At 37.0% G+C, this 13,297-nt stretch overlaps 1 protein-coding gene across 2 annotated transcripts in view; it reads right to left on the minus strand.

The window, feature by feature from the left end:
* Positions 1–13,297, minus strand: part of RASAL2 (RAS protein activator like 2) — a gene marked incomplete at both ends in the record, with an annotated part of 376,959 nt that overhangs the window by 9,765 nt on the left and 353,897 nt on the right. For both annotated transcript variants that reach the window (XM_082834329.1, XM_082834328.1), the window contains 4 exons: positions 6,168–7,029; positions 7,805–8,004; positions 10,274–10,475; positions 12,440–12,676. In XM_082834329.1, coding sequence (XP_082690455.1) covers positions 6,168–7,029; positions 7,805–8,004; positions 10,274–10,475; positions 12,440–12,676 — 1,501 coding nt within the window. The remainder of the gene's footprint in view (positions 1–6,167; positions 7,030–7,804; positions 8,005–10,273; positions 10,476–12,439; positions 12,677–13,297) is intronic.

Genomic DNA, 13,297 nt, shown 5'->3' on the forward strand with positions numbered 1-13,297 from the left:
GACACTGACTTCTTCATGGGTTAACATCACTCAGAAGTCCATATTTTACCAGAAAGTTTCTTGATGAATACAGGATCAAAACAATGGACATCAACATAGTCTAAGGGATATTTCTATCCAGTTAGGATAGCTAGATAAATTGCCCTTTTCCAATAGATATGCAGAGTGATAAGAATTCTGGCTTTGAGTAGCAATTCTGCTACTTACATTGTCACGTAATCTCTTAAATACTTTTTTCCAAATCTATTGAATAGGGCTACCACTACCATCACAACCTATCCTGACCATCTCCCAGGGAGTTCTAAGGACTGAACAATATAATGTATGTGAAAGTTCTTTGGAAACTATGGAGTACTATAGAACTTAGATGTTATTACTGTATTTATGCTTAGAAAACTGGCCCTGGATATGACAATTTATATTGGGCTACTGAACATTAGTGCTTTCTCCATAAACAGTGCTAGAAATAGACAACAAATTCTTTTTCTCTGGCTTTCTTGAGAAGAAAGAGAGAGACAGATAGACAGAACAAAGCATTTTTATGTGAGTTAGCCTTTTTATAATTAAAATGAATTTCTATTTTGAGGACCAATACTCTATAAATAATTGGAAGGGAATTTTCTCTCCCATGCAGAGCTATGTACCTTAAGAATCTTTATGTCATTTTGGAATAAAACCCGGTTAAACTCTAAATATATAGATATTTTAAAATAAGGGGTATCTTGATGACTTTGAGATTTAGAAAGACTAGATGAAAACAATTGGTTGCAGAGACAAAAAGGTTATTTGGGGGAGACTTTAAAAAATATTCATACAAAAGTAGTATGAGGGTATTTCCTAAAGGTTTGAAGAAGAACCTGGTTTGGCTGATTTACAAACAGATTACAGATACATATCGATAAAAAACAGCTTCATGCCTGAGGCACACACAAGCAACGGTGAATGAACTTTTAGAAATTCCTTCTTTAAAGCCATTTCCTCCACTGTGTCAAGAAAAACATAAACATGTCTTAAACTTCAGTACCCTCACTTCTTAAAAAGTCTACCTTCATCTCCACTATGGTAGGCAGGCTTCTTATACTTCATTCATTTGTGTATCATTCTCATTATTTTTGTCATAACCACGTTGTCACTGATATAATATTTATCATCTCTTTAAAACAACCTTTTTCAGTTAGCTAAGTCCTTATGCTAAGCAATATTATCAGTAAAATCATGAGTTTAATGTTATATATATTATAAATTTATAAATACATTTTATATTAATGGTTAGATATTTTTCTAATATGTGTTAAAATAATTAAATGATTGATTAAGTACCTTGTATATTTAAATAGTTTTGAGTATCACACTTTGGAAACACTGACCTATAGACTATAGTATCATTTATATTAAAAAAGATAATAATTATCTACTTCAAAAGTTATGAGAAACAAATGAGATGGCATGTAAAAGCAGTTTGTAAACTACAAGGTACTTCACACACACACACACACACACACACACACACACACACACACACACACACACACACACCCTAGTTCTCCTCCTACTGGATTTTGAAAGCGGAGCACAATAAATTGCTTTAGTATTTAGAGAAAAATAGTTTAAAAAGGGGTTTAGGTTTTTATTTGATATATGTACACCTGAAAGGCAAAATATTATGGTTCTGAGTCTTTAAAAATTAATAGAAAGTCAATACTTAAAGGAGACAAATGCCTTTTTAATTTTAGAATCTTACCCCTTTACCACATAGGGCACAGGAGAGCTGCTTTTCTGTGAAACCAGGATTTTCTATTCAGCTGCTGCTTGAGATAAAGTAGCCACTAAAATGAATAACTTTAATGTTTGGAATTTGTAACTTCAAGGAAGCTAATTCAGTAGCTTTCTGCTTTATAGTTAACAATATGTTGTTCGCAAGAACTTTCTTCCCCTGTGATTTGTTACGAGTAACTATTTATTGAATGCCAATAAACGCAGTACAAGCTAATAGTATCCCTAAGAACATACTAAAGAGAGATCTTAGCCCCTAAAAGCATATTAAAAACAACTTCTTAGGTAATCTAGGCATAAAATGTAAAGTGAGAAGCTGTAAAAACAGAGTTGGTTCATTTCACTGGTGTTGGTAGCTACCATATCTTCAGAAAGACTAACAATGTCCAGTGAATTATGAGACAGTGTACAATGGGAACTGGGCATTCCAGTCTATTCCTATTTTATTGGTTGAATCTGTTTTTCAACCACTTCCTCATATACCCTAGCACTTTGCATGGCATACGGTAGGTGGTCAATAAGTTTTAAAAAAATAAATCAGACTAATGTAACTATTCCTTGTATTTATGATAAAACCTTTACATAATTATAAAGAGCAGAGAAGTAATATTGAACAAATCAGAAATAGTTTTATCTACATTGAAGACTATGGAGGTGATTTTTATTTCAAAATTTTTTTCAAAATTATTTTTTATTGTAATATGTTCTTCATATGAAAGAACTATATACTGTCTTTTACATCTACTTGATTGGTCTTCTGAGTGCTGGTCTTATTTCCTGATTAGACTGTCAACCCTTGAAGCATGGCACCATATATCATAGAATTTTTTTTCTTTTGGAATGGTAGTGACTATGCCATTGCACAATTGATGTTCAATAAAATATTATTCATTTATTATTACTTTGGATTCTCTTTAGAATTCATTACCAAAGTATAATTTATTACTAAGAGAAGGATACCCTATGTTTTTCCTCTAATCCTTTGGAAGTACATCAAAGGCTTTTCCTCAGTGATTGTTCTATCTCCTTTATAAGCTGGATAGCTAACAAAATTTATTACCTCTAGTTTATAGTCAAAGAAATTGAGAAAAGAGGTTGGTAAATGTTTCAGATGCCATCTTGCTTAGCTATAGCCTTAAGAAGAGCATTTTCTTCATTGACTTCCAACAGTGGATCATTAAAGAAAATGAAGGATGAAAAAGACGAAATGAAAAGGAGCACGGATTCCTATTAGGAATATCACCCTTTTGAGATAAAGCTTTTATAGGGTTTCTCTGGGAAAAATAATAACGCTTTAGGGCAAAAGGGCCTGAGAAAGCAGTTTCACTGATCCTACAGTTAGCCTGGCTATGCTGAGGATGACTGAGAACAGGCCGGTTCCCTGTTTATTTACTAGATATTAATAAGACTTGTTGCTTTCAGCTTCTCCATAGTCTGAAATAGTCAGGTTCCCATAAATGAATAACACTATTGCTATCAACACCAAAGAAAGAGCTGACTAAATTAGTAAGTAAACTGAGAATCCTTGAAGAGGTTGGTTAGGCGAGGGTTCAACAAATCCAAATGTGAAAACTGTAGCATCATTCTGATAGGCTTGTCAAATACCTATTTAAAAAGCCTCTTCAAATTAGAATTTCTAAGGTTAGGTAACACGCTATAATCTGAACAACTCATATATTGTAAATAGAGTCTATTATGTGCACAGAATACATGATACACAAAAAAACAAGATGGAGAGGAAAATGATTAAAAAGAAATCCAAACAGAGGCCGAAAAGGGTCAAAAAATTCCTTCTCTGTAGAACTAGGATTTTATTTCCTTCCTACTCAGCAAATGGAGAAGACTGAAGCTAGTTACATTGCCAACAATGGCCGCTCCTTTGTGCTAAGATACAAATGGAATTTGCATGGGACAAAACCTCCAATAATTACAAATGCCGGCAGAACAATCCCCACAAAGAAATCCTCCAGTTTTTGGGAGAGAAGAATTCCCCAACACAATTTGCAATTAAAATATGTAAAGGAATTTACGTAAAAAATGTGCTGATTATATAGAACATCAGAGGCTTCATGGGACTGAGATGAGAAAAGCAAGCAAGAATGATAAGGAACAAAAAAAAATAACATACGTTTGAAAGAATAAAACATCTGCATAGAAAAAGCCAGTTAGAAAAAACAGAAAATTGAGCAATCAAAATACAGTGATTTATGTTTTAACTGGTATGACAGTGGCAGCACCAGCAAAGGCACAAACGGGGCTGAATATGTAAAGCTGTGCTGTGGCTATGCCTCACTTCATGCCAACATAACATAGACATTCCCAAGCTCATTAATGGCTATGGCTCAAAAGTATTTTAATTGGTTGTCTGAAGACCATATATGCATTTCCTACCTCCCATCTATTCAAACAGCTTTCTATTCACACACAGAAGCACGTAGTGCTTATATGATAGGTGTTATATTTTCCTACAGCACAGATATTATAAATGACAATTCATTTCTGATGATCACACAAAAGGCTAATTTACAATATCTATTAACAGTCAGTCTGAGTCACGGGTCCTGGGAATTGAGGCCAACATGATACAGAAGGGAAGGGTAAGCATTCTTCTTTTCTCTCCAGGGCTGGGACTAAATCCACCTTTGAAAAGTAGGCAGAGGGCCCACCCTGTGCCCTGTCTTGCCCCTCTCTGCCAATCTGATATTCTTCTCTACTCCTTATCTCATCCTCAGGGCCTTCAAGCTGCACTAAACCCCCACGTAGACATCTGCCTCCACACAGTACTGCATCTCTGAAATTACTTATCTTTTCTCCTCTCAGTCAACAATTTAATTCTCTGAAAGGGGTTGATCTCAACTAGAAGCTAGCATAAAATCAAAGTATGGAAACTAATTCACAATAAGGTGGGAGAGACTGATAGCCTCCTAACGTAAATTAAATGTACATATATGACATATATATAAAAGATATATATATAAAAGCATTTTCATTTAAAGAAAAGGAAAAAATTATATAATATAATCATTATGTAAATTAATAGAGTATAATCTTTTTTCCTTTTCTTTAAATGAAAATGTGTATTAAATCAAATGAATTGGTGAAATTTGGGGAAATATAACAAAATAAAAATGAAAAATTTAAGACTGAAGAAAAAGTTTATTTCTCAGGAAAGAACTGACCAACTGGGAGGTTTTGCCCAGGAAGTTGCCTACCAGAATCAGCTTAAGTTTTCATCCCTTCTTCTACTTCTTTATCTAAGGATTCTGTAAATGTTCTAATTTTTTTTTAAACCATAATTATCAAAGTAGAGGCAAGGGCTCTGACCACAGCAGAGTGGTGGCAGAAGCAGCCCAATCAGTAAATGCCTACCTATAAAAACGCAAATATACTAAAGAGATACATTGGGGGTCTCACTGCAGTCTCCTCTGACCAGTGATTCTGCTGACAAAAGGATTTGTCACAGAACTCTTCTAATCACAAAGCTCCCTAATACAAATAAAGTAGGATTAGGTTTCAAAAAAACTTCAACAAAGCTTTTTTTAGGAGAAAAATTTTTTTTAGATGAAAGTAAGATATGTATATATATATGCATTCATAAGGTTCTTAGTTTATTTCAAGAGCAAATATGGATTGGTGCCTCAAAATGTAATCTGTAAAGAAGAGATGATAAAATTCTTAAGGAACATTTTTATTTGTGAAGAAAAAAGTTTGATCATCTTATATTAAATTTAGGTGAGACACGAGCTGGGCTTGTCCATGTAAATAGAAATATAAGAGATTTTCATAAATGTTTAGAGAATACTTGTCAACCACCTGTGTTTCTATCTTTTTACCTCTCTTCTTTACCTTGCTTCTATAGGTGCTCAGTTGTTTATTTTTCTAGCCATTTCCAGGAAAGGGCACACGGGGACTTACTACTTCCAGAGGGAGTTGGGGGATGGAGTAGAGAGCAGTTACGTTAAACTCTTGGCTGAAAGTGCAAAACTTTATTCTGGAAACTTAAGAAAAAAAATTAAGGAGGATTAATGTCCAGATTCCCCAAATACATCCTAGTTGATTTGGCCTGCAGATTCACAGCTTAAGTGTCTAATTATTACTCAACATCACAGATTGTTCTCAGTGCTGAGATCACAGCTCTGCTGCTTGAAGAGACAGAAAGGCCCCTGGAGTGGTTGTTACAGTCTCCTAAGAGTAATGAGGCAAGCTACATTCTGCTGCCTCATCTAGCCAGAAGCCTCCCAAACTTTTCATTTCCTCTTCCATTAAAAGGTTGCAAAAAATAGTTTTAAGTGGAAACCCTGCTAGCAATTGGATTTCTCAATGATTTATATATAAAGAACCGAGGAAACAGTTGGACCAAGTACCTGGCAGCCCCCTCCAGCACTCACCCCTACCTGCTGTGTCTGCTGTCTCTGGATCGCTCTCACTTTGGGAACAGGGCTCTCTCTGGAGGAAGAGGACTGCTGCCGGGACCGGCTCCCATTTTGCACAGGTTCGGCCACCAGAGCTGCAGATGCCAGTGACATGCTCCCGGTGCTACGTAGGGAAGCACTGTGTGGCAGGGATGGTGGGGCTTTGGCTCGGGCACCTAGCCCAGCCTGGTCCATTTTTCGGATCTGGGCCTGCCCCGTGCTATTCTGCCGTGGCAGAGCAAGAGGTATGTGTCTGTCCGACATAGTGTGCCGCCTGGAGAAGTCCTCACTCTGAGTGCTACGTTTGGTGAAATCTTCCATGCTGCTATTGCTGGGTCCACTGAGTTTGAAGTCTTCACTGTTACTTTGGCTCCTGGAACTGGCAGTGCTTAGGTTCTCCAAACTGGAATCCACAGAGGCCTTTGGCATTGCTGGAATTGGGTTATTGAGGTGATAGACAGGGTTCTGGAATGACAAGGGCTGGAGGCTGCCTGGCTGGTTCAAGGCTGGGTGCAGGGGCCTTCGCACTTGGGGTGCGCTCTGGGGAGTGCTCTGGGTTTCCCGAAGTTGTTTGATGCTGGCCACCTGGGTTATGGAAAGCTGGCTTCCAGTCAGGCGCATTGGCATGTCAAGCATGACAGACGCATGCTCCACTTGGGCGGCATGAGTGTCCTGAAGGTCCATGAGGGAGATGCTCCGGCCATTAGGAAGGCTATTTTCCTTTTCATCCTTTTCAGAGTAAGTCATGCTCTGGGAGGAGGCTTGCTGAACCAGCAATAACGTTTTCCCTCTGAAATAGCTATCTGTGTTGTCCTGGCTTGGAGATTTTAGTTTATGCAAATCACTGTGGAAAAAGAAAGGACCCTTAATTACTCCTGAGGCAAATTCAACAGAGTTAAGATTCCTCAACTCAAGCACATGAACTCTTCAGAAGGCTCAGAGGTCTGGTGTGGAGACTTACATTGGTTTCTAAACACAGATTTCATCATCACAATTCTTAGGATAAGATCCAACATTTTTAGTTTTTCTTCAAAGGCGGAGAATAACACTGTATAGACCACTCCATCCCTGTCTTAGATTTTGACTAGAATTCCAATCATTTCCTAGTTAGGTTTTACACCTCCCAAGATATTCCAATTCATAGTTAATTGGTTCTGTCTAAACCTTCGAGAAGCTCTGTGTGCACAACCAAAGGGTCCCTACTAAAGACACAAGTCTTGCCAATACAGAAAACAAAGTCTAAGCATCAACACTGTATCTACCTGTTCAGCTGACACAGCCAGCTCTAAAATATTTTCCACTGAGGTTCTCAGATTTTTGAGCGCTACAATACCTGAAAATATCAATTTCATAGAGCTCTTAGTCTCCCATTAAGCAGGACATAGGTTCTTTTTATAAGTTTGTTGAATATAACTCTACAATATCATTCTAGAAAATAAGTATCCTAGATCATGTGTATTATTATGGCAAACAATTGGATTTATCTCAGAAGATTCTTTCCAACTGCTCATGATTTTAAAGTTGTAAATTCAACAAGTAAGTTAAATAGATTTTTCCCAAATCTCTACATATTATCTCCCTCTGAGATAAGTAGTTCCAATTCTCTCTGAAATTCATACCTGTCAGTAGGGTCTTCAAAAATTTTCTGCAGCCCAGAGGAGAGGCTTCCACTGACATTTGGACTGGAGTTATGCTCAGTGAAGCGTCTCAGTTGCTGTTGTATTGGTGTAGGATTAGTCAGAGATTTGGTAATATCAGCAAGAACACGAGGGAGAGGTCCCAATTTTGCCACGGTCGCCTGTAGGAAGGAATTTTCACCCTAATTGGATAATAAGCATTGCGATATCCACCACAGATTGTTTTTGGGACAACGATGCCCATTGATGGAGGGGTGGAGGTTGGAGGGAAGGGTAGGTGTTTGCATATGGGAGTGGCAGGTTCATAATGCATTGTTATGGAGCAGCAGAACCATGGCGTCGAGATGAATGGAGGAGGCGAAACAAGATGCAGCAGACATTGAGGAAAGAAAGGAAATAGAAATTAGGATTATGCAAATAAAAATTAAAAGACATGCTCAAAACAACCAAACTATTGCCATTCCAACTGAAATAGACATGCAAAGCAAACTAAATCTTTGGGAGGCTGGTAGATCAAGGTGGGGGAGGGTAGGGGAAGAACCAAACACCTTCTAACCAAAAAGAACTTTAAGACCAGAGGATTGGCTAGTGTGATGAAACTTCCAAAGAAAAGGGATCATGTGAGGAAAGAAATGCATGCCAACATACAAGAAGGTGTTGCATTCAGGGGTCCAGAGCACTGCAGGGCACACAGTTGATATTGCCATCCACTAGCCATTTAATCTTGGGAACCCTGACCTACTGCCAGCTGAGTTTGCATCAGCAAGACAATTTTTTAAAAAGAATTTAAACAGCAAAGTTATGACACATCTATGAGATGTGTCTAGATAGATGTACTGCTGGTTCCCAGGACCAAACAGAAATTAAAAAGGAGAACGTGTGTTTACACAGCAAAGCCTGTTAAAAAGACCTTGACCCTGAATAAACCAGGTTGATTTCAGAAGATAACTGTATCTGCATCTCACTGATGCAGTTATTCAGTGAAGAATAACTTTTTATGATTTGCTTTATCCATCTCAATCATTTTTTTCTTTGGGGAATTCTCATTCTCATGGGGTCTTATGGGAACCTTCATCCATGAGGCAGTTTTACATGGCTGCCTCCGGGTTTTCGTTGTCTTCTCAACAGACTCTTCTACCCTGCTCAAATGAGTACAGGTGCCATCTGAAGAATGTCTTTACTTGCTTGACTCTCTTGAGCCATGATTCATATCCAAGGAATTTACCCTCGGCATAGCTGCAACTTAAAATCTAGCTAGCATTTCTAAAAGTTAAGAAGGGGTCCTTGAGAATAAGAAACAGCTGATTATTTTACAAATGTTTTGGGCACCAGTGGACACCCTACCATTTACATTTCCTCAGGAAGGTGGTCTTTGTTAATAGGTTTTACTCCCCTCTCCCTCATTTTATTGGTGCAATGTTTTTAAAGATAATTGAGGGTGGTGGTGGTAGTGGGATGAATTGGGAGATTGGGATTGACATATATACACTAACATGTATAAAATAGATAACTAATAAGAACCTGCTGTATTAAAAAATAAAATAAAATTCAAAAAATAAAAAATGTTCTGACTCAAAAAAAATAAAGATAATAGGAAAATGGAGGAAAACAAATAAACAAATTCTTATCACAGAAAAATAACTTTGTTTTTTGAAGTTATTCTAACATACCACCACAGATATTTATAAAGTAGCTGTAGCAAACAAAAACATCAATAAATACTTATTGTGATAAACCTAGCCAGAGTCTGTTAGACTGTTTTCCATAACAAATTCTATTCCTCTTTGCAAAATTCGAGAAGGAAGAAAATGATTGGCATGGTATATATTTAGTTATTAATATGGTATACAAAAAAATTCTTAGCTTATAGTCAGAAAATAAATGATTAAAAATGATAATTGTTTTCTCTATTCTTAATTCACATCTGCAGATGAAAAGAAAACATCAGGATTTTCAGATCCCACATAACTCTATAGGTACTAATAGTTATATTAAACCCTCTGACTTGCATGATAAAAATAAATCTCATGGTAAGTTACTTAAACGTGATAGTCTCAGTATTTTTCTAAGTCCACACTTCCGTTAGAAATTACTACATGAAGTTTCTTCTCACTCTACTATACATGAATAAGGCTTCATACAACAATATTTGATATTAGTTTCTAGGCAAATACACAAACATATTTGTTTATAGAAATATATACTCCATTAATTCAGGTAACTACTTAAAAATATATGTTAATAATTTTGTGGCTTATTAGAATTTCCTGGTTTGTAGGGCACATATTTTACTCAGAAATCATAACTATTTCCTCCCAGACTTCTAGGGCAAAAGGTTGCTTTCAACAAGCAGAAAGCATGAATGTGATTACTCTGTAGATATTCTCCAGAATCCAGGTACATTAGGGTTCTCTACCTCCCATCTCCTGTTACCCTTCCCGCCTACTTTACCTTATCAAGTTGGGAAACTACTTCCCACAGTAAGGAATGCAAAACTGAAAGCTCTCGGCCCAGATCAATGTAACCATCAAAGCCTGGGGTGTTTGAGATGGTGTCCGGATTAGAGATCTCCAAAAGAAAGCGCTTCATTCCACCCCATTCGTGTTCTAAAAAATCATTCATGAATGCCATGTATTCCTCTTTGTTACCAAATCTGAAGTAGAGGGAGAGAAAATGAGAAAGAACATATTCAGGAAAAGAGATGTGATCATTTTGAATTGACTTTACACAGACCTATACATTTTTTTTTTAAATTTTGGGGAGGTGACTAATTTGTTTATTATCTATAAGTAATAAATACTAAAACATACTTTCTTAATATTATATTAATAGTCAAAAACTTTGAATAGCTTTCTATTCTCTATAGGGTAAAGACAAAATCCTTTTTTCCTGGTATTTAAAGCCATTGTAAACATTCATTATCAGTATAAACCTTCAATATTGCTAGCTTCTTCAAAGTCCCCCAAATACATTATACTCTTTTTCTTCTCCAAGCCTTTGCTCATGCTATTTATTTCTACTAGAGAACTTCCTCTCTTCTTTGCCCATCTAGGTTCTAGCTATCTTCCAGGCCTAGTTTAAGTCCATAAAACATGTTCCAAAATAAACTAGAAACAATTTTTACAAGAATTAGCTCAAATATGGGTAAACATGTATATTTCTGTGTTAGCATATATATAGAGCACACAAAGTTAAAATAGTGCACTTCTAAAAAGCCACATGCTACAAAACAATGTATCTCATTGAAGTTCTAATCTTTTCCTTCAATACATTGCTACTAGAAACTTGTACTTAAGCTTCAATACCGAGTAAATCTGGGATCGATTTTGCCAGTGTGAATTGCTTCTCAGTGATTTCTTAAAATTGTTTTCTATAAATTATAAAAATTATACAAACTTAAGAAAAAATTGAAAACAATGAAAAGTGGAAGGAAAAAAGGGTAGGTGTACCCATTCCACCACCCAAACATCTGCTATTTACAGTTCAGTGCATTTCTTCTCCAACTGCTTTCTCCTAACTTCTCTTGAAAAAGTTGAAAGCTACAGAAAAGTTCAAAGAATATACAACGTACACCCATATGCCATTCACCTATATTAACCAACTGTTCCCATTTTGCCGTTTGTTTTCACTCTCTTCTCTTTTTTTGATTGAACCATTTTAAACTAAGTTGCAGACATAGCCTCTAAGTACATTAGCACCTATTTCTCCAGAATAAGGAAAACCGCTTACATAAACCAATGCCACTGTCACTAAAACTTTTTAAAGACATTATTTATAAATTATCTCATATGTAGTTCATATTTAAATTTTACCAATTGTCCCCAAAATGATTTTTATAAACGTTTGTTCCAGTTCAGATCCAATTAAGATTCAAGCAATGCATTGTCTCTTTTAATCTAGAACAGTCCTCCCTCCATCTTTTCCATTTTTCATGATATTGACTTTTTGAAGGGGCCAGGCCACTTGTCTTAGATAATGTAACCATAGAATTTTGACTGATTGCTCTTCCCAATGTTCCTATACTTAGGTTTTTGTGTTTTCATATTGTTGGGATAAAAGTATACGCACCATTTGGTATCCTATCTTTTTATTTTTGGCTGGAGTTTTTTTTTTTTTTTGCGATACGCGGGTCTCTCACTGTTGTGGCCTCTCCCGTTGCGGAGCACAGGCTCCGGACGCGCAGGCTCAGCGGCCATGGCTCACGGGCCCAGCCACTCCGCGGCATGTGGGATCTTCCCAGACCGGGGCACGAACCCGCGTCCCCCGCATCGGCAGGCGGACTCTCAACCACTGAGCCACCAGGGAAGCCCTTGTCTGGAGTTTTTAATAAAACTTTTCATTTAATATAATTATATCTGTATCATTTTGCATATTATTGGTTCTTTGTAAACACAACTTGCAGTGGCTGCAAATATTCCACTGAATGCACAGACTACTTAACCATTCCTCTATAAAGTGAATATTCAAATTGATTACAATTTTTTTGCTATTTTTAATAATACCACAATAAAAATCATGTAACATGAGTTATGAGGCACCCCACGCTCATCCAAAGGTTAGGCCTCATGTACTTTTTAAATAATGTTGTTAAAAAGTGGTTATGGTAGTGACACCTACTTGGCAAAGTTGGCCAGGTTCTGGATGACCTTGGCAATGAGAGTTAGAGTCCGAGATGTGCGGTCATCAGGATATTCCTGCATGAGGTTGAAGAGACTGGGAGACATGATGGCCGGGCACAGAAAACGGAGAAACAACGAGGCACTGATGAGCCGCTCGCTGATGTCTTGCTTGCTGCGGTTCAGGCACTGCTGCTTCCAGGATGCAAACACTTCTTTCAACTCACGAGGAAAAACACTGGGGAAGGAAGAAGGACCAAATATAAAAGTACTAGAACCCAAGGAAGCACAGGTGATCCCACTCTGGCCCAACAGAGCCAGGCTATGAGGAGGGCCTAATAGAGAGAGCTTCTGTCTGATTCATGCCTGAGAAGTGGTGGAAAATTCATAGACGTCCAGATGGAGACCAGAAACCCAAAGCTACAAAACTCAGGAATTAGTGTAAACTTAGGTTTGCAAAGTGGGAAAATGGCATGAGGCTCCTGACTAAACCATTTGGTTTACTACAGCTCATCATAATCTCTCTAAAGACTGTTCATCAAAAACCTTCCAAAATCTCACCAATTGCTGGGGTTAGAATAATGATCAAAAATCATTAACACATTTGTTTGACACTAGTAAATATGTTTAAAAGTCCTCAAAATACTTTTGGTATTCGAGGATGTGGTGCTAATATTCTGGGGAAATATTATATTTATGTGGATAGTTCAGAGCAACTTCTGCTTACAAGAGAGGTTTAGATTTTAGACAAAACTGTATTAGGGAAACTTTCAATTTTTCCCATAAGTCCTTCCTTTGGTTGGGAAATAACAGTTAACACTGTGATAACTCATATTGAAAAACTGAAGTTCCAATAGCA

The sequence above is a fragment of the Leucopleurus acutus genome, assembly GCF_964270905.1.
Source record: "Leucopleurus acutus genome assembly, chromosome: 2".
Taxonomy (NCBI): Eukaryota; Metazoa; Chordata; class Mammalia; order Artiodactyla; family Delphinidae; genus Leucopleurus; species Leucopleurus acutus.